Here is an 18,805-nt window from a genome sequence, read left to right as displayed (position 1 = left end):
CCAGAGCGGTCTGTTATGATTGAGCGCAGGAAGCTCGATTGCGTGGTGACGTCATGACGCCGCGGCCAATCACGAGACACGTCTCTGCGCTCGCGGGAGAATGGAGTCTACGATACAACTTAAGTAACATTAGGTAGGTTTGTCAGAGAGCTGCGCGTCGTATAATAAAATAATGGTTTGGTTTTGTGACTGACGTATTTATAGTTAATGATTTGGTACATAGAGTAATACAATTGTCTTCGTTTTGAATAAGCATTCCTAGAATTCCATATCAAACAATAAATTAGTTAGCAGGTTAGCTAAATTCAAGTGCTGCCGGTTGGATCAGCACAGGATTACCAAAACCTGAATAATTATTATCCATGGAGGTTCAACTGTTTTTCAGGCGAGGCTTTATAACAACACATTTACGTAGTTCGTGCATACAGATTAATATTGCACTTAATAGATGTGCAGTTAACTTCACGGCGCTTAATATACGATACCGTTTATTTCGTTTGCTCAAACTCTGTATACATTATCTTGCTGGCCAATGTTGGAGGCACATTTCCTCTTGCCTCCCCAGTATTATTAGTGGGTTGATTCGGTTGATAACGTAATTAATTATTTTACACAGGGAAAATGCGTCGTTCGGGAGCGCCGAGCCAACTCTATGGAAATGTAGCCAAGAAACCCCGATTCGTACCACCTGGCCCCACCCAGCACAAGCAAGGCCTGGGACTCCAAAAAATGTTACAACCTCCTCAGCTTGCACAGCGTAACGCACTCGATAAGGTGACTAAACACGAATTTCCCTGCTTCATCTTCTATTGATAATTTATATATTACGTGCCTTGACACTTTATTTTGTCCGTCGTTTTATTTGCTAAATTTTTCCGTTGTAGGTAGAGAAGGCTCTGTCTGATAATAAAGGTGAAGGTCCCATTTTGTCCAAAGCTCTGGCCAGGATCTTAAATGCTGTGCCCAAAGCAGACACAAAGGAGAGCCATGCAGGCATACAGCAAGTATCACATATGCCTTCTGAGAATGTGAATGCCGCACTGGACAGGGCTGCTACTGGTGAGTTTGACTGGTGTTTTCATGTCTGGCTTTAGGGGGGTGTTGATGGATCAGCCCCTGACATCAGGCAGGTGAAGCGTGTCGGTCTAGTTGTTTGTGTCTAGGCACTGACACAAGTGTGTGATAATGACACCAGGTGGTGGTGTGATTATGGATTTGGCCTTTAGTTCCAGGAAATATACCTGAAGAGCATCAGTGTATGACCAGTTGTTTATATGACTTTTTTAAATTGTAGTAATTTACGGCTTTTTAAATTTAATGCCTGCTAAGCACATTTCTGTAATTGTTTAATAATATTAATACATGTATACAGAATGCAAAACTCTTAAAGATGGATAACATCTCCTGTTCTGCATTTGTCTGCTTGTGTAAGTCTGTTGTACTACTCTGTAATGGTACCCTGTTCATCACTTGTGTATTTGTTACCTGATGCCATTTTGGTTGTGTACTTTTTCTATCCGTGAAAAGGAAGTCATTTTATTCTGCAAGCCCTGAAGAGATCTGGAGTCTGTTCCAAGTACAGTAATGTAAGGGCATTGGTTGCTAGTCAGTCTCCTGTGATCTAGCCAGCTGCATTTCTTTAATTATTTTGATAGTTACAGTCCTTGTATAAATGGCTTGAAGCAAAATATTTGCAGCATCTTGTGGCTGATGTCACCTTATTTTCTCTAGCATGGTGTTGTTGTCAGACTTGTCTATGACAAAGTGACTTGATGGAAATCAGTTTAAAACTTATGCAGCATTAGTGGGTAGATCCTGCCCCAGTAGGTTGGTATAAGGGCTCCATTAGTATCACTACTGCACTCACGTTTGTACATTATGGGCTGTTTAGAGACGTCATTTAGCCTAACCAGGGTGACATGGGGAAAGGATTTTAACCCTCCCACCCCTGAAGGTTTCAGGCAGCAGTGCTACCAGCTGAGTCACCGTGCTCCCTAGTTCAGCATCAGGTGTATAAAATCTGCTGCTGTTACATTTCGTACCACTCGAAGCAGTCGTTGGGCAGGTTTATATTACTGTTCCTGAGCTAGGCAGTAAATTCCCCAAGGTCAGTTAACGGTATCATGGGAAACGTGTTATTTTGATCTGTCATGCGCAAATACTAAACTAGACGAGGGCAATCTAGGTTAGATGACATCCACTTCTGGTGTAGCAGAGCCAGACTAGGACGTTATTTCACAAAGCCACGCTGGCTATCTTACTGGCTGATTCAGTTGTCAGTCAAGCTCTAATTCAAAAATTTCCAGCACTCCCAATACGTTTTAATTGCAGCATGACTGGCTCTTGAAATACTGGGTCCAGGCGTGACGCTCTCTGTAGCAGTGTTTGTCATTTAGGTATTACCTGGGTGCAACAAGTAGCCTTGAAATGAATTCAAGGGCTTTTCACTATAGGAATGTTGCTCTTTAAATTACATTTGGAGATGGTAAGCACGAATAAGGGATTAAGGTGATGTCGATATATGGATGGCTTATCCTGTACATGTGACGTCAGGTAAACGCTACCAGGCAAGCTAACGTGGTTTAAAAATCGTATTTTGGAAAGCTGCAGAAAACTCAATTTAATTACGTTGAATTTCGCCCTCGCTTGGTTTTTCTTGCTACAAAAAGGAAACCGGAACAACGAAACTGGAAATCCGTCGATTTTAAGATTGTTGATTAGTAGTCAAAGACTTTGCCCGCTTGGTCCCGTAATGGTGCCCTACATAAGCGCTTAAAAGGTGGATGGACTGATGGCCGCCGACTCTCTGGCCCCGGTCTCTGGAAAGGCGCTGGAAAACAAGGGGCGAAGCGAATGGCGAATTAAACGGAGCCAGTGTACCGGATGAACTGCAGTGTGAAACTGGAGCTTTGGGTGAAACCGTCGCGGCGAGCCGGTGGGAGGCGGCTCCGCGCTGAGCGGCGGCGGGATGCGGCGGATTAGGGCTGCCTGCGTGGTCCGGGCTCCAGCGCGCCGCCGCTCCCTCCCGGCTTTCAAATTAAAAGCAACTAGTGTCGCTCTGCCCTGCTGCTCGGCACGCTGCCTAGCCGAGCCACTTCTCAGCTGCAAATGGTCATTTTCTGCAAAAAACACCAGTATTTTTTCAAACATTTATTGAACGTTTGTATGCATTCTTCCTTTGTCCCGATACAAGCGCTTTAGCGCAGCCGTAGGCTACAAACACACCCCCAACGCTTTGATTTATGTCCTCTGATTTAAGGTTTGCGTTTTATTGGGAATAAAAAGTAAAATACCCCCGACTTTTTCCTGCAAGCGTCGAGATTCTAGCGTTTTGCTGTCGCATAGCTTGGAAACGTTGCCTGCTCGGTTTACAGCGTAGCGGAGACTAGGTTTCTATGTAGGTCAGGCTGGGTCTAAGCAGCTTTCCCGAATCTGCGTCAGCTTAAGCTGAAAGGAATTTCAATAAAGCCCTCCCTGGTAGGCGTGGGCCTAAATGAGGCTGGCCTAGTTAAGCCTGATTCCTTTTTGTGTGCGCGTTGTGTGACGGAAGGGGAAGCAGGGTCTGCTGTGCGTGCGCGTGCGAGGGTGTATGTGTTTGGGAAAAGGAGAAGAAGGGGGTGAGGAGGAATTTTCGAAGTATAATTGAGAAGGAAATAGAAATCAAGGGAGGAGGAGGGAATAAAGGAACAAAACAGAAAAGGCCAGCACAGCATGAGCAAGAATGGCTGCTGTGTTCATGGCAACCAGCATGGTGGGGAAATCCCGGTCGTCCAACTTCACACTCTCTGAGAAGCTGGACCTGCTGAGGTTGGTCAAGCCGCACATCCGCATCCTGGAGGAGCACACCAACAAGCACGCGGTGATCGTGGACAAAAACAAGTGCTGGGACAGCATCGCAGAACAGTACAACGCGCTGGGGGGGGACCGCCCCCCACGCACGGCGCAGGGCCTCCGCACGCTCTACAAGCGGCTGAAGGAGAATGCCAAGCAGGAGATGGTGCAGAGGAAGCACGCCCAGCCGGAGTACCGGGGCAACATCTCCGAACCCACCAAGAGAGTCATCGAGATGATCCCACATCTGTTCCATCCGCTGCATGAGAAGGACCTCCACGCCCTGCACAGGTGAGACTGCCCACCTGACTCTACCTGCGTCTGCACCTCCAGTTATGGCCATCACCTCACTGACCTCCACAGCTCGTCATCTTCGATGTTTTCAGCGATGACTGAGGGGGGAGGGGTGGGGGGGTTTTGTGAGGCAAAGCCAGCCTTATGTTCTTTGTGGTGTCTTGCGCCAAAGCTTGTGACAGCTGCCTTACCAGTAAAGAATAGCCTTGGCTGCTTGGCGAAGCACTTCGACGTGCTGCCTGCAGCGCCGCCACAAGCCTCTCCCCCCACCCCCTCCCCCGTTCTTGGCTGGTGTAGTGCCAGATTAAAGACACAAGCGCCGTATTGTGGCCGTCCAGCAGTTGGTGTGTGGAATGGGGGAGACAGCAGCTGGGGTCAGGGCTGCGTGCTTTTGTTGCAGCAGGGAACAGAGTAGGTGGGGCGTGTTTGGATCTAGAGACATCAAGGCGAATGGCTGCTTTCAGTTCACATTTTTGCCTTGTCAGGGCAGTTGGTAGTTAATGCATTAGTCCTTGGTTTAGCTGTGCGGTTGAAATTAAGGCCCTGAAGCAGAAGACTGACAGCAGCCATGCACTGGAGGCTACAGGTTTTTTATTTTTCCCCAATGTTTCATAGTTAGGAAATGTTTGTCCGGTGGTTGGAATGAGCATCATTAAGGAGCGAATGCTGGTTAGAATATTCAGCTTCCCTTCTACTTCCAAAGAGGCTATGACTGGAGCACCTTCATACTTTAACACTCAGTCAGTGTTGCAAGGGCTGCGTTCCCCAATTAAATTTTTCTGCAGACAGGGACTGGCCACAGCGAGGCGGATGGTTTGCCCATCAGCACTGTCTGACTTCTTGGAGATGAAGGTGATCCGCACCTCGTCAGAAGGAAACTTTACCCATCTCTGCGGTTCTTTTTTAATTGCACCAGATTTCTTTTTTCTGTTTTACCTGTTTTGGGTAACAAAATGGATTAAAATATATACCATTTAGACCCATCACATATACCATATAATGAAATGGTAAATGTATCCTGCATGTACTATTGATGCTTACATATTGATTTTTGGCTTGGACCATTTATGGAATAGGAAAGGGCTTTTAGGGATTTACTCTTTCATTACATGGGTTTCTTATGCAAAGTGAGGTAGTGTGCTATCTATGTCTGATTTAATTTTAAAGCAGTTCAGTTCAGCTCACCCTCAGTGATGACAAGTTGCCCAGGTCTTAAACTAGGACCATGCGGGGTCTGCTTCCCTACTGCAAAGTACCCCAGCATTAAATACAGTGTGTCAGATATATCCGTTCCCCTTTATATGTGACTGGTCCGCTCTGCAGTTTCTGTTCGCGTGTGCTGTAAATGCACCCATCCCTGCATAGAAATGCCTTCGGAACGTGCTGCGCGGGGGACCTGAGATCTGACATCTGTTGCGGTTTGAGCGAGACCCACAGTTCCGTGCATGCAGTCGTGGCCTTAACTGTTTTCTGGTGGTTTCTATTCTTAATTAGGCGAGACGAACTTGGTGGCTAGTCTGCCAGTCTAAAAGCAGGTTGAGGTGGTGTGTGTGTGTGTGTGTGTGTGTGTGTGTGTGTGTGTGTGTGTGTGTGTGTGTGTGTGTGTGTGTGTGTGTGTGTGTGTGTGTGTGCAGGCAGGCAGGCATATAACCTCTATAAATGTCAACGTCAAGTCAGACATACTTTGTGATTAACCATTATTCATATTTATCTGGCTTTTGTGGTGCAGTCATTTATAATTAGCCTGTAGATTTTAAGTTGTAGGTTGCGGGGGGGGGGGCTCTTTGGACACAGACTCCCCTAACCTACAGGAATGTGGGAAGGGTCATCACAGCCTTTCCCTGATGTTATAGACAAATTAACTTTATCATTCTGCAACCTTGATGTCTGGCTAAGATTCAGACTGAGTCTGTAGGTTAGAGAAGCAGATCTGAGAAACCTCTTTGTATCAGTCGGCAAGGTCTCTTTTATGTATCAATGAAAAATGTCTTACCTGGGGCATTATTTATCAAACTGTGAGTAAATTTCATTGTGAAAGGGTGTGTAGACACACCAATGGATAACATGTCAATGAAAAACAATTGTAAAACTTGGCATGCCCACATTTCTGTAGTCTACCCTTTATAGATCAGTCAGGTAAACGTGCATATATTAATCCTTTCAGGTTGCATGGTCTGATGATAATGATTAAATAGATAAAATAAGAACAGAATTTTTGGGCAATGTGAGGTAGATGCATGAACAGTGTTACATTTGGGATTGTAGGCACAGGTATAACAAACAAGAAAGAGTTTGCTGAATAGTAATATTGCAGTAAATTCCATCAGCTTTACAGAACGTATTGTACTAGGGCTACTTAATTATAGCGAAAATCATAATCATGATTATTTTGGTCAACACTGATCATGATTATTTATCACAATTACTCATTGACTTTGGTAATATAAATTTATTGAATTTAAAAAAAAATCTTGTCTAGGCATTTCTTGAATTTTATATAATTCAGTTGAGAAATCTTGCATGCATGTTTCTGCCATTCAGAAGTCCCCAGCATTCCCCCATAGCTTTTGTAATGACTTGTCAGAGTGCCAACCCTTCCATTCTGATCTTTCCTTTGTCTGCACCCAGGATGCCCTACAAGCACGACTCCCCAGTTGAGCATCCAGGAAGCAGTTCCTCTGTGCCAACGCTGTCCGACTACCAGTCCGTCGCCGCCATCGTGCCTGTGCGGCTGGAACAGGAGGTGGACGTCAAGCCCCCGCCAGACCTGACCATCCTGTCCACCCGCGTGGAGAGCGTCGAGGAGGACGTGGCCTCTGAGCACGGTTTCGACGGGTCTATCTCACCCTGCCCGTCCTCCATGAACCTAGCCATGTCGCCGTCCCCCGTGGCGGTGCGGCGGGACCTGTACGCCCGGCCGGAGGGTCTGCGGCAGCTACAGGGCCTGGAGCCTGAGAGTCTGCAGCTAACCCGGGAGGAGCATGAGCTGCTGATGGACAACCAGCGCAAGCTGGGCCTCTACATCGAGGAAAAGCGCGAGGGCTTGAAGCGGAAACAGCAGCTGGAGGAGGAACTTCTGCGAGCTCGGATCAAGGTGGAGAAGCTGAAGGCCGCCAGGCTGCGCCACGGACTCCCCATCCCCCACATATGAGTCCTTGGGGGGCGGAGCCTATGGCCACCGCTGTTTGTTTATTGAACCCGTTTGGGATTCGCTTGAACAGGGCGTACTTGTGTCCGCAACCTTTTGGCCGTTTGAAGCAGCAGAAGAGGGAAGCCCCTGTTTGGGGAAACAAACGACGGAAAACGAACGTGGCGGTCGGACAGCTCATTGTGAGGAGTGTCACTTTACACATACAGTGTTTATAAATTAGTCATGGCCAAAAGTTTTGAGAATGACACGTTTATTGGTTCTCACAAAGTTTGCCGCCTCAGTGTTTGTAGATCTTTCTTGTCAGATGTTTGTACAGTGTACTGAAGTATAATTACAAGCATTTCATAGGGGTCAAAGGCTTTTATTAACTGTATTAAGTTTATGCAAAGATCATATTTTCCGGTGTTGGCCCTTCTATTTTAAGATCTGCAATTTGCCCAAAAATGCTGCCAATCATGTGACTGATGGCAGCCCATTCTTACATAATCAGTGCTTGGTGTTTGTCAGAATTTGTGGGTTTTTGTTTGTCCAGCCATCTCTTGAGGATTGAAGTTCTCAATGGGATTAAGGTCTGGGGAGCTTCCTGGCCATGGACCCAAAATGTCGATGTTTTGTTCCCCGAGCCACTTTTGCCTTATGGCTCGGTGGTCCATCATGCTGGAAAATGGATCGTTTGTCATCAAATTGTTCTTGGATGGTTGAGAGAAGTTACTCTCGGAGGATGTTTTGGTACCATTCTTTATTCACTTTGGCAGAATTGTGAGTGAGCCCGCTCCCTTGGCTGAGAATTAACCCCAAACATGAATGGTCTCAGGATGCTTTACTGTTGGTATGACACCAGACTGATGGTAGAGCTCACCTTTTCTTCTCCGGATAATCTTTTTTCCAGATGCCACAAACAATCGGAAAGGGAATTCATCTGAGAAAATGGCTTTACCCCAGTCCTCAGCAGTCCAATCCCTGTACCTTTTGCAGAATATCAGTCTGTCCCTGACATTTTTCTTGGAGAGAAGTGGCTGCTTTGCTGCCCTTCTTGGCACCAGGCCATCCTCCAGAAGTCTTCGCTTCACTGTCCATGCAGAAGCTCTCACACATGCCTGCTGCCATTCCTGTGCAAGCTCTGCACTGGTGGTGCCCCGATCCCGCAGCTGAATTAACTTTAAGAGACGGTCCCTGCTGGACTTTCTTGGGCACCCTGAAACCTTCACAACAACTGACCCTCTCTCCTTGAAGTTTCTGATGATCCGATAAATGGTTGATTTAGGTGAAATCTTACTAGCAGCAATATCCTTGACTGTGAAGCCCTTTTTGTGCAAAGCAATGATGACTGCACATGTTTCCTTGCAGGTAACCATGGTTAACAGAGGAAGAACAATGATTTCAAGCCCCACCCTCCTTTTAAAGCATCCAGTCTGCTTATTCTAAGTCAGTCAGCATGACAGAGAGATCTCCAGCCTTGTCCTCATCAACACGCTCACCTGTGTGTATGGGAGAATCAATTAAATGTCAGCAGGTCCCTTTGTGGCTGGGCTGAAATGCAGTGGAAATGTTTTTTTTGGGATTAAGTTCATTTTCTTGGCAAAGAGGGACTTTGCAATTAATTGCAATTCATCTGATCACTCTTCATAACATTCTGGAGTTTATGCAAATTGCCATCATAAAAACTGAGGCAGCAAACTGTGAAAATTAATATTTATGTCATTCTCAAAACTTTTGGCTATGGCTGTACTGTCTTCAGATGAGCAGAGACTGCAGAATAGTGTGTGCTAATCTCAACTTGGTTCTTTAAATGACGGATTTTGTTACTACTGAATATGAAATAAAATGTTTTTAGAAAGCTGGTGTTAATTTTGCAGTTTTTAAGTGTTTGACTTGCTTGAGTTTTTTGGTACTCAGTATGTCACCCTTAAAGTGTCAGATTTTAGTCTTCCTTGCATAATGTCAGACTAATACAGATAAATAGGTTCATAGGTACCTAGTGTTTCATAGCATTAGACACCCTGTGAATGGCTAATTCGTGTGAACTTCCACAGTGCCTCAGCAGGTGGCACTGTTACCTTGCGCCTCCGTGGTTGGGGTCTTTCCTCCCTAGATTACTTGCGTGTAAAGTTTGCATGATGTTCTGTTTTTTTGTGTAGATTTCTTCTGCATATTCGTGTTTCTTCCCAAACATAGCATCCTGTCAGGTGACCTGGTGTCACTAATTTGACTACAGTCTGTGATGGTGTGTGTACGTGCATGTGCCCTGTGATGGACTGGCATCTCATCCAGGCTGTCTCCCGTTTTGTGTCCCACTCTTCCCGGGGTAGGCTTCTGGCTCATCACTGTGGATAAGCATTTGTAGAACATAAATCTTTGTGTTCAGATTATTGTTCAGTCTAATGTGGGTTTTTGTGGCAGCCCATGTCCATCTGACTGTGCGTCATGTGAAACCATGAATATTCGGCCTTTGGGTTACATTTGGCCTTGGGTACATTGGTAGTTGGTTGCACAGATTTGTGCCGTCAGTCTCTGGCAAGTGGAAAAAGCTAAGCTAACAAAAGAAAAAGAAAACCTTTTACAGGCCTCAGTTTCCATGGCAGCAGTTTCTCATTGATCTGGAAGTTTTAAATCCACAAGTGAGACTTGTGACGATGAGAGACTGAGTAAGTACTAGCATAGTTCTTGTTGGAGAGACTTAAGGGAAATAATGCATGACTCTGCTCTGTGAGTAGTAACCTTTGCTGACTCCAGGCCCTCTGCTGGCCAATGATGGAACGGTACCCTTGTGATCACAGAAGACTGGAGGGAACAGTAGGATAGTTTGACATTTAAGGTTTTATTTTTTAAAATAATCCCAGGTGAGACTAATTTTCCTGGCAGAACCCCAGCGTACTAGATAATTCAAAGATTCCGTGCAAAGTTTGAGATTTTTTTTGTATGCTTGCTTAGAGAACATCATTACTTTTATCATATGTCTGCAATAACAAAAGTGCTGATTAAACAATTCAGGCAAATTGCTTTGCAGTCAATATTCCATAGAATAAATCACATGTTTAATGACTATGGTTTCTTCATCCTTTACAGAAATGTTTTTTTTTTACCTGCTTATTTGAACAGGGGTTTGGGTGATTTGACAGTGATGCTAATTAGGTTGGGTGTGGGGCGTGCCTTTCCAGACCCAACACCCCCAGCTCTCCGGAGCCATGGGCCGGATGAGAGTGTCCCCGATGCCCGGTACTTCAGCGTGATGTGGTGCAAGGCTTCCAAGAAGAAACACAAACGCTGGGAGGGCGACGCGGTACTGGTGGCCCATGGCAGAACCGTGCTGCTGAAGGACATGGAGGGCAAGGACATCGGCAGAGGTGAAGGCGACGGCCGGCCACTCGTTCCCGTAACGACCGCCTACGGTGCGACTCACACCCAGCTCTCTCCCCCCCAACAGGATCTGGCTACAAGTGCTCCGAGCTGGAGACCCTGATGGAGGGCCAGACGCTCATGGTGGGCGGTAAGGAGGTGGAGGTGATGGCTGCCATCTCCCCAGAGGAGTTCCACAGCGGCCGCTGCTTCCAAGAGACCCGGGCGGAGGTCCCTGAGCAGGCAGCGCCCGCCCTGCCGACCCAGAAGCCCCTCCCCAGGCCCTTCACCAGACCCGGGTCAAAGGGCGTGGCCTTGGGTGCGGAGGGACCCGTTTGTCACCCACGACACGACCCTCTGGCTCCAGGTATTTAGGCAATGAGGGCACCCAGTTGGGACAGGGTGTAGGAAAGTGCTGTTGGTGTGTGATTTTCGCAGGAAGCCACGTAGCTAATTGTGGTAAGTTTGTGTTTATAAAAACCCCTCAGGGCAGGAGCTACGCCTGTTTACCGATTAACTCTGACATGTTGGTGCGGCTACCGACTGCTTGCTACCTGTTGTTCCCGCATGTCAGCAAAACCAAAAGATTGTTTCTTATCCTGGTCACCCTGTGTCTGGCTCCCAGTTCTCTGCTTGGCCTTTAGGGTTACTGGTATTTAAACCATTAAAGTAGTTGTAGATCATTCCCCAGCCCAGTTGATTAGTCTGCCCACCCACTACCTGCTTCCAGGAGCCCTGGTTCTGCCGCGGCCTACAGAGAACCACCAGTGGGCCTTCAACAACGCTGGGCTGCCCGTGGTGGACGTGGTGGTGGACCCCTACCTCACCGCCCGTCTCAGGCCGCACCAGAGGGAGGGTGTGATCTTCCTGTATGAGTGCATCATGGGGATGAGGTAGCCAATCACATTCTGGGGTGCTTTTGTCCAGGTCTTTCTGGTCAGTAAACACGTTGTAATTCACCATATTTTACAAATTGAATGGGTGACGTCATAGGATTTGTCTCGTAAAACGTATTAGCCGAGGACCTGTGACAATGCATAAACATTGCTGCACATGTTAAACATATGAAATTATATATGTGTAAATAAGGATGAATAGTTAATGTTTTAAATGGTTATTTTTCCAAAAATTTAGTTTGATACATTTAATTTGGTTGCTAGCACATCCAATGTGATCTAATTTTAATCATTAATTTGGTTTGGGCTGTAGACTGAGTCTGGTCATAAGCAGTTAATTGCTTTAATAATGGAGGAGCATGGTCTGACTTGCAGTACTCTGTGGTAATGTGTTTTTACATACATATATTAATGACAGAAACCCCAGTGCATGTGCAGTACTTTCCAGCATCCCCAGTCACAGCTAGCTGTATGTTCAGGCTGCAATGGCGCCCCCTGTGGCCGAAGCCCGACACTCACCTCGCAGTGCTGAGATGCTCTGTGTCACTACGGTTGATGCTCTGCTCCTGACTGCAGGGCGTCTTGTCGGCACGGCGCCATCCTGGCAGACGAGATGGGCTTGGGCAAGACGCTGCAGTGCATCGCGCTGGTGTGGACGCTGCTACGCCAGGGGCCCTACGGGGGGCGCCCCGTAGTCCGCCGTGCCCTGATCGTCACCCCCGGAAGCCTGGTGAAGAACTGGGCGGCCGAGTTCAATAAGTGGCTGGGGAAGGAGAGGATCACGGTGTTCACTGTGGATCAGGTGATCGTCTGGCTGGATGAGAGGGTGGCCTGTCATGTTTCCGCTATAAGTAAGCGGCGTAATGTGCTAGAACAGGGATGGCCAATCTTAACCGCAAAGGGCCGGTGTGTGTGCAGGTTTTCACTGCAACTCCCTAATTAGGTCACTGGTTGAAGTCCTAACACCTGGGTGTGAACAGCTGACCTAAAGGTTACCCCTAAAATCCGCATATACACCCCCCCACCCCCAGGATCACAAAGTAGAGGATTTTGCAGCATCTCCGCGGTCTGCAGTGCTGGTCATCAGCTACGAGATGCTGCTGCGCTCGGCGGAGCGGGTGGCGCAGCTGGACTTCGGCGTCCTCATCTGTGACGAGGGCCACCGGCTGAAGAACAGCGGCATCAAGACATCGGCGGCGCTCAGCGGCCTGAGCTGCGTCCGCAGAGTCATCCTCACGGGTCAGTGGGTGTAAGAGGGGCGTGTCTGTGGGCGTGTCTTCAGCATGAGTGAGCCAATGAGCAACAGAGATTGATAAATTCCAGATGTCTTATAACGATCCAGGCACTCCGGTACAGAACGACCTACAGGAGTTCTACGCGATCATCGAGTTTGTGAACCCCGGCATCCTGGGCTCGTCCTCGGCCTACCGGAAGGTGTACGAGGAGCCTATCATCAGGTCCCGCCAGCCTTGTGCTTCTGAGGTGACGACTCCTCCCTTACAGGCACCTACCCTTTCCTTCTCTCTGAATAGGAATCTCAATGGTAGACTGCTCTGCCCAGCACAGATGGGCAGAGATGGGTCTTTGCAGCCATGTGATTGGCCCGGCTTGGGGTCTGTCATGCAGGAGGAGCGGTGCCTGGGTGTGGAGCGAGCCGCCGAACTGGGCCGCCTCACAGGCCTCTTCATCCTACGCAGGACCCAGGAGATCATCAACCATTACCTGCCTCCCAAACTAGAGTGGACCGTCTTCTGCAAGCCGGCGGCCCTGCAGCTGGAGGTGTACCGCAAGCTGCTGGCGCACCGTATGGTACGCTCCTGCCTCCAGGGGGCACTGGAAAACAGCCCACACCTTGTCTGCATCGGGGCATTGAAGAAACTCTGTAACCACCCGGGCTTGCTCTATGCCAGCATCCAGGTGAGCACCATCATACTGAAAGCAGCTGAGGAACCCAAGGCCAGTTAATGGAAATGTAAAGTTCGGGGCTCTTCAAATCCAAGCCGTGTTTTCAGTCCTCCCAGGTCGTTAGTTTAATAGTTACTGATCCTGATTGGGCGCACGGGCTTCACACCTGGCTCATAGGTACAGGAAGGCTGCCGCCTTGCCTGGTGCTCAGCAGCCCTTCTCGATGGCGGACACGTGAGCGTGCGTGTTGGCAGCTGTCGAAAGCTCACAGCAGTCTGTTTTTAACACGCAGGCTTGCCGCCAGCGAAGCGAGCGGCAAAGCACAGCGGCTCTCCATATTGATAAATAAATCGTCGCATGTGTATAAACCAAAAAGCATAACGTGTGAGCAGGACTGCAGATGTTTTAGGTACCGCTGGTCATGGGTGGATTTTGCCAGTTTGCGGTTATGGGGACAATTACGCTGATCCTAGCCCGACCCAAACAGGGCAGGTAAGTGTGGAACAAAGGGTGTTGAAATGGGGAGCAGCCTGAAGGGGATGCTGTTTCAGTGTCTGACTGACCTCGGGTCACGTGGTTGTCGTCGAGGAAGGGTAATACGAAGAACAATTTTTTGTTTATTGGTCGGCTCAGGGATGCCTAATTAGATCGGACTCCCTAATTAGATTACTAATTGGAGGACTGATTGGCTGAAGAGTCCTCACCCCTGGGTTTGAACAGCTGACCTAAAGGTTACCTTTAAAACCTGCATACACACCGGTATTTGGTGGTCAGGAGTCACAGCAAAACCCACAGCATTTACCCTGCCTCCCTCTCTCTACCCGTCTCTCCGTGGTCCATAGGAGAAAGGTGACGTCTACACTGAGGACTCCAGCCCAGCAGAGACCTCCCTCTACCGGGGCCTGGGTGACCTCTTTCCACATGCCTATACCTCAGGGGACTTCAACACCGCAGACTCGGGCAAACTGCTGGTGCTGGTGGACCTGCTGGCGGGCGTGAAGCACCTCAGCCCCTCTGACAGGTAGCCGTAGCTTCCATATGCACCAGCCCCGGCTCTCCTCACGGGCAGCTACGCCATGTTTACATTAACTAATTTATCAGACGTTTTTTTTATCCAAAGTGACTTACAGCGTAGGGGAGGCTGGTCCCCCGGGATGCTTCAGTCGTGATCGCTCTGTACCTCTGCAGTGTGATCTTGGCTACTTTGCATGATCATTTTTCATCATCAGCTCAGGTTGGAAGGTTTGGAGGCAAAGCCAGTGTGGGGGGGGGGGAGATTGCATTGGTTTGGACATGTACAAAGGATAGATGCTGGATATGTTGGGAGAAGGATACTGAGTAGGGAGCCGCCAAACAAGAGGAAAGGAGGAAGGCCTAAGGGGAGGTTTATGCATGTGGGGAGAGAGGATGTGCAGGCGGCTGGTGTGAAAGAGGAAGAAATGGAAACAGACGGTCCGCTGTGGCGACCCCTAACGAGAGCAACCAAAAGGAGCAGCTCATTCTGTTATCCACGTCGCAATGATTTATGTATTTGAAGCTCGTCTTTACTTTCTCCACACTAAACCGGATGCTCTGGTCTCGCGTCTGAGCCACGCTTTGCAGCTCCTCCCACATGTTGTCTGCAGGGTGGTCCTGGTGTCCAACTACACCCAGACGTTGAACCTTCTGCAGGACCTGTGCACCCACCTGGGCTACAGCTGCTGCAGGCTAGACGGACAGACGCCTGTCTCCCAGCGGCAGAAGCTGGTCGACCGTTTCAACGGCCAGTTCTCCACAGACTTCATCTTCCTGCTCAGCTCTAAGGCCGGGGGTGTGGGCCTCAACCTGGTGGGGGCCTCTCACCTCATCCTGTATGACATTGACTGGAATCCAGCCAATGATATTCAGGTAGGTGGGTCACATGGCTCTTTTAAATGGGTAAATGTGAAGAAATTAGTCCGCATTAACTTTTTCTGTTTTGAACGCCTCGATCGGTGTAGTGTTTGTAAACACTGTTGCGTTTCAGATAACATGGGAAATTACGGTGTACTATTCCCTTTACGTTAAACTCTGAAGCAGTTTAAGTCCACCAGCAGGGGGCGGTGATCCTTAGCCAGAGTCACACAGACCGTCTTGCTGCAGGACATCTTTGTTTAAAATTTTTATTTAAAAATGCCCCCGAACTGTGTGATATCTCTCCTGCCCATCAGGGGGCACTGCGAGCAGCTCTTTCTGATCACGACGTCTGCATCAGATGACTGGTTACGGTTTTTTGGCTGTCCAGGGCGCAGCGATGAGTTGTAGTGTCAGGCACTTTCCTGCACTGCTGTCCCCGGTGTAATTATTTACACAAGCCTCTGACTCACCTTTGTGCCCCCATGTGACCTCATACCTTGTCGGAGTGCCCGGTCAGGCCATGACCCTCCCCCCACTGGTCTGACTGGCATGTGACTGGCCGTGTCACACACTGAGGTCACAGAGAACGGCCTACAATTGGACCTCTGAGTTGAACCTCTTGGCCAGAAATCGCTTAAATGTTCCGGTATCTAATGAGGTACCGGTCTGTGACTCTGGGTAAGGCTGACGTTTTGGGGAGGCTCATCATTGTCGTTGTATTTTGCTTACAATCATCAGGTGAGGAAAATTATGAGTATCGTTGCGCTGTGTGTGGCCTTGCTGGTGGTTACCAGGCAGTGACTCGCCATGCAGTGGGGTGACCCTCCTGTTGTTCCCCCCCCAGGCGATGGCGCGGGTTTGGCGGGATGGGCAGAGGAAGACCGTCCACATTTATCGCCTCCTTACCACAGGTCAGAGCCCTAGTGCTTAGGCACGCCCCCCAGTGGCGTGATATTGATATTGCCTCGCCACCTGGGGAACCAATAACCGAAAAACCATTTACCGCAAAGCCATTTGACACAATGAAATTCACCAGAAAATCTGTTACATGCTGTAAACAGCAATACTGTTTGTCAGTATGTTTAAGGAATAGATGACCTCTGAATTTCATTCACAGTGCATGGTGATGAGTCAGTACAGTATTACTCAGTTCCACATGACAAGGGCTGCTGGGAGCAGTGGACCTCCCCCACCCTCTAGGGGGTGTGTGTGAGGTAGTTCTCAGGGCATCGGCACCCTTTGTTTTTAATGTCTGTGTAATTCTTGCTGGGAATTAATGTCCGAATGAACTGGGCCAGGAGTTGGGTCACTGCACTGTGAAAGCTAGCGGGCAGATTACATGCAGCAAAAAATCCCAGGACACAGAGGTTTGGGGGAACGTGACCGGCTGTCCCGTTTCGGCCATTTGAGAAGGGAGTCAGTGGCTGAACCGCTACATCAAGCCCCCCCCCCCCCCCCCCCCCACCGCCCAGCATGTGGGTTTCACTACAGCAAAGCCTGATGGATGATGTCAGTGAATTGCAGAAAGTCGGGAGGGTGGACGTGCAGTACATGTGCCTAAATTACGGCGTGGGGTTGGAAGCCCAGTACAAAATACAAACACCTTTTATTTTTTAAAGGAACATGTTCACTGGAGTTCAAGTATCCTTTTGTACCCTGTGATTCTATCCAGAAACGCTCAAAGCACCGGGTTGATGTCTGAGCGACGTCTTACTGCCTCTCTGCCCAGCTGGCGTCTCTCCTTCGAGTCTCGTGTATTTTAATCTCAGGCAGGCGCAGGAGTTTGGCGGTATGATCCCCGCTGACTTTTTTTGCCCGTCTGTCGCCCAAGGGACTATCGAGGAGAAGATTTACCAGAGGCAGGTGAGTAAGCAGGGCCTGTCAGGCACCGTGGTGGATGCCTCCAAGCGGGCGGAGCACAGCAGCTTCTCCGTGGAGGAGCTACGTGACCTGTTCACGCTTCACGAAGACTCGCACTGCGTGACACACAACCTGCTGGGATGCGGCTGCTCCGGGGACGGCAGGGTGCCGGGTAACGTGTCCACGCTTCTCACTTTTCCGTGTCACCCTGGTAGTTGAGGACGTGAACTTTTAACCCAATAGATGTCACTTAGTCGCAGGAGAGTTCGCTGTTGTACCCTAGCATGAAATAGGGCTGATTGCCTCAGTAATATCTAGATGTACTTCCATCCATCCATCCATCATGTCTAGCTATACATGTGAGTGTAAGTAACCAATGAGGATGCTCCAGGATGTTTACACGGCCATAACATCCCTGTTTGCAGGCAGGCCAGTTGAGGAGGAGCTCACTGAGTGGAGGCCATGCCAGCTGGGCCAGTGCAGTGGCAGGTCCGGAGCCGCCAAGCACCTCAGCATGTCGGAGCTGATGCAGTGGGCACACCACTCGGGGGAGAGCCCCTCTTTCTCAGATGCCTTCCTGGATCGGGCGCGGGAACATGTGACGTTTGCTTTCCGCAGCACCGCCTCGAACCCACAGCCCCAGCCCGACTGAGTGCCTCTGATCGAACTGACTGAGCTGCACTGGCAAAAAGAAGGAAATGTGTAACTGATATTTTTTAGTAATTTTTAATACTGTATCTATCATAGGTTTAATTTATACACAGTAATACTTAATTGTTGGATGTGGTTTAATATCTGTATATATGCAGTTCCTTTAAATAAACTTGCTCCAAGTATGTTATTGTAATGTTCCTTTGGCTGACTGAGGGGGAGGGGAGGGGGGGCTGTTATGTGTGACCCCCACCTTAATTCTGGGCAGCTGGTGTGAGCGGACCCTCGCGCTGCCGCGGTCTGTGGGCTTGAAGGGAAGCACGCGGCCTGACGGATGGCCACACGCGCGCATGCACACACGCGCACACACACGCCCCTTAGAGACTCAAGACTGCATTTTCACAGGAGGGGTTTTGGATTGAAGACCCAATTCCTGTCCTTCCGGAAGGGCGAGTGCTCTTCTCTGTAGAGGTCAACCTCATCTTTAGTGAAATCTTTTTTTTTTTGATAGATTATGTAATGTAAATTCTTAGCTGCCATTCTTCTGCTAATCTGCTATATAAACAGCTTCAACAGATTCAACATCAAACCATCAGTCGGATTATATGACTATTTTTAGTGGTCATTGCCGTATCCAAAGCTGACAGCATCTGCTATTTGACAACATTCAAATATTGCATTAGACTTAAACTGTTATCAGACATGTGTGTGTATATATTCACCCAAAATTATGAGTGTGTGTAAACACATCTATATCTCATTACCTGTCCCTAATTAGGTCCTAGAAAGAGCTCAGCGTGAGCTTGAATGGTGAGAAGTGATTTCCATTAATTCCTCTAACGCTTAAGCAGGAATAATAACACTTTAAACAGCAATTGTCTAAATTAGCAGTTGACATAGTTAATATGGATGTTTGTTTTCTGTAGCATTCAATGCCTTTTGCGGTAACACTGGACTTAGTCACATTTATGTAAACAACAAAAAAATTTACATGTGATCCATATGA

General features: G+C 48.5%; 2 protein-coding genes across 7 annotated transcripts; both read left to right on the top strand.

Moving 5' to 3' along the window:
• The first annotated feature begins 33 nt into the window (after positions 1–33).
• rad54b (RAD54 homolog B) lies at positions 34–17,984 on the top strand. Of its 6 annotated transcripts, none has more exons than XM_049025072.1 (15): positions 34–133; positions 617–774; positions 885–1,059; positions 10,435–10,620; positions 10,701–10,979; positions 11,343–11,505; positions 12,085–12,310; positions 12,540–12,747; positions 12,851–12,990; positions 13,135–13,425; positions 14,256–14,434; positions 15,039–15,300; positions 16,133–16,199; positions 17,120–17,320; positions 17,574–17,984. In XM_049025072.1, exons 2-15 carry the CDS (start codon positions 622–624, stop codon positions 17,798–17,800), a joined length of 2,757 nt encoding a protein of 918 aa, XP_048881029.1. In that variant the 5' UTR covers positions 34–133; positions 617–621; the 3' UTR covers positions 17,801–17,984. The 6 variants fall into 6 exon arrangements, with proteins under 6 accessions (XP_048881029.1, XP_048881030.1, XP_048881032.1 ...); XM_049025073.1 differs by lacking the exon at positions 34–133 and adding an exon at positions 140–385; XM_049025075.1 differs by lacking the exons at positions 34–133; positions 617–774; positions 885–1,059 and adding an exon at positions 1,088–2,485.
• LOC125748655 (fibrinogen silencer-binding protein) lies at positions 2,546–9,113 on the top strand. Its single transcript, XM_049025101.1, has 2 exons — positions 2,546–4,122; positions 6,754–9,113. The coding sequence occupies exons 1-2, from the start codon at positions 3,722–3,724 to the stop codon at positions 7,274–7,276; spliced, it is 924 nt and encodes a 307-aa protein (XP_048881058.1). The 5' UTR covers positions 2,546–3,721; the 3' UTR covers positions 7,277–9,113.
• Positions 17,985–18,805: the final 821 nt, after the last annotated feature.

Source organism: Brienomyrus brachyistius, chromosome 9 (assembly GCF_023856365.1).
Source record: "Brienomyrus brachyistius isolate T26 chromosome 9, BBRACH_0.4, whole genome shotgun sequence".
Classification (NCBI taxonomy): domain Eukaryota; kingdom Metazoa; phylum Chordata; class Actinopteri; order Osteoglossiformes; family Mormyridae; genus Brienomyrus; species Brienomyrus brachyistius.
The sequence above is the reverse complement of the archived record's forward strand: the minus strand, read 5'-3'. Positions and strand labels throughout refer to the sequence as shown.

Coding starts and splice junctions, on each gene's coding strand:
- rad54b (XM_049025072.1), top strand. CDS start 622: ATGCGTCGTTCGGGAGCGCCGAGCCAACTCTATGGAAATGTAGCCAAG. Junction 13,426..14,255: donor TGCTCTATGCCAGCATCCAG/GTGAGCACCATC, acceptor CGTGGTCCATAG/GAGAAAGGTGACGTCTACAC. Junction 17,321..17,573: donor CGGGGACGGCAGGGTGCCGG/GTAACGTGTCCA, acceptor CCCTGTTTGCAG/GCAGGCCAGTTGAGGAGGAG.
- LOC125748655 (XM_049025101.1), top strand. CDS start 3,722: ATGGCTGCTGTGTTCATGGCAACCAGCATGGTGGGGAAATCCCGGTCG. Junction 4,123..6,753: donor GACCTCCACGCCCTGCACAG/GTGAGACTGCCC, acceptor GTCTGCACCCAG/GATGCCCTACAAGCACGACT.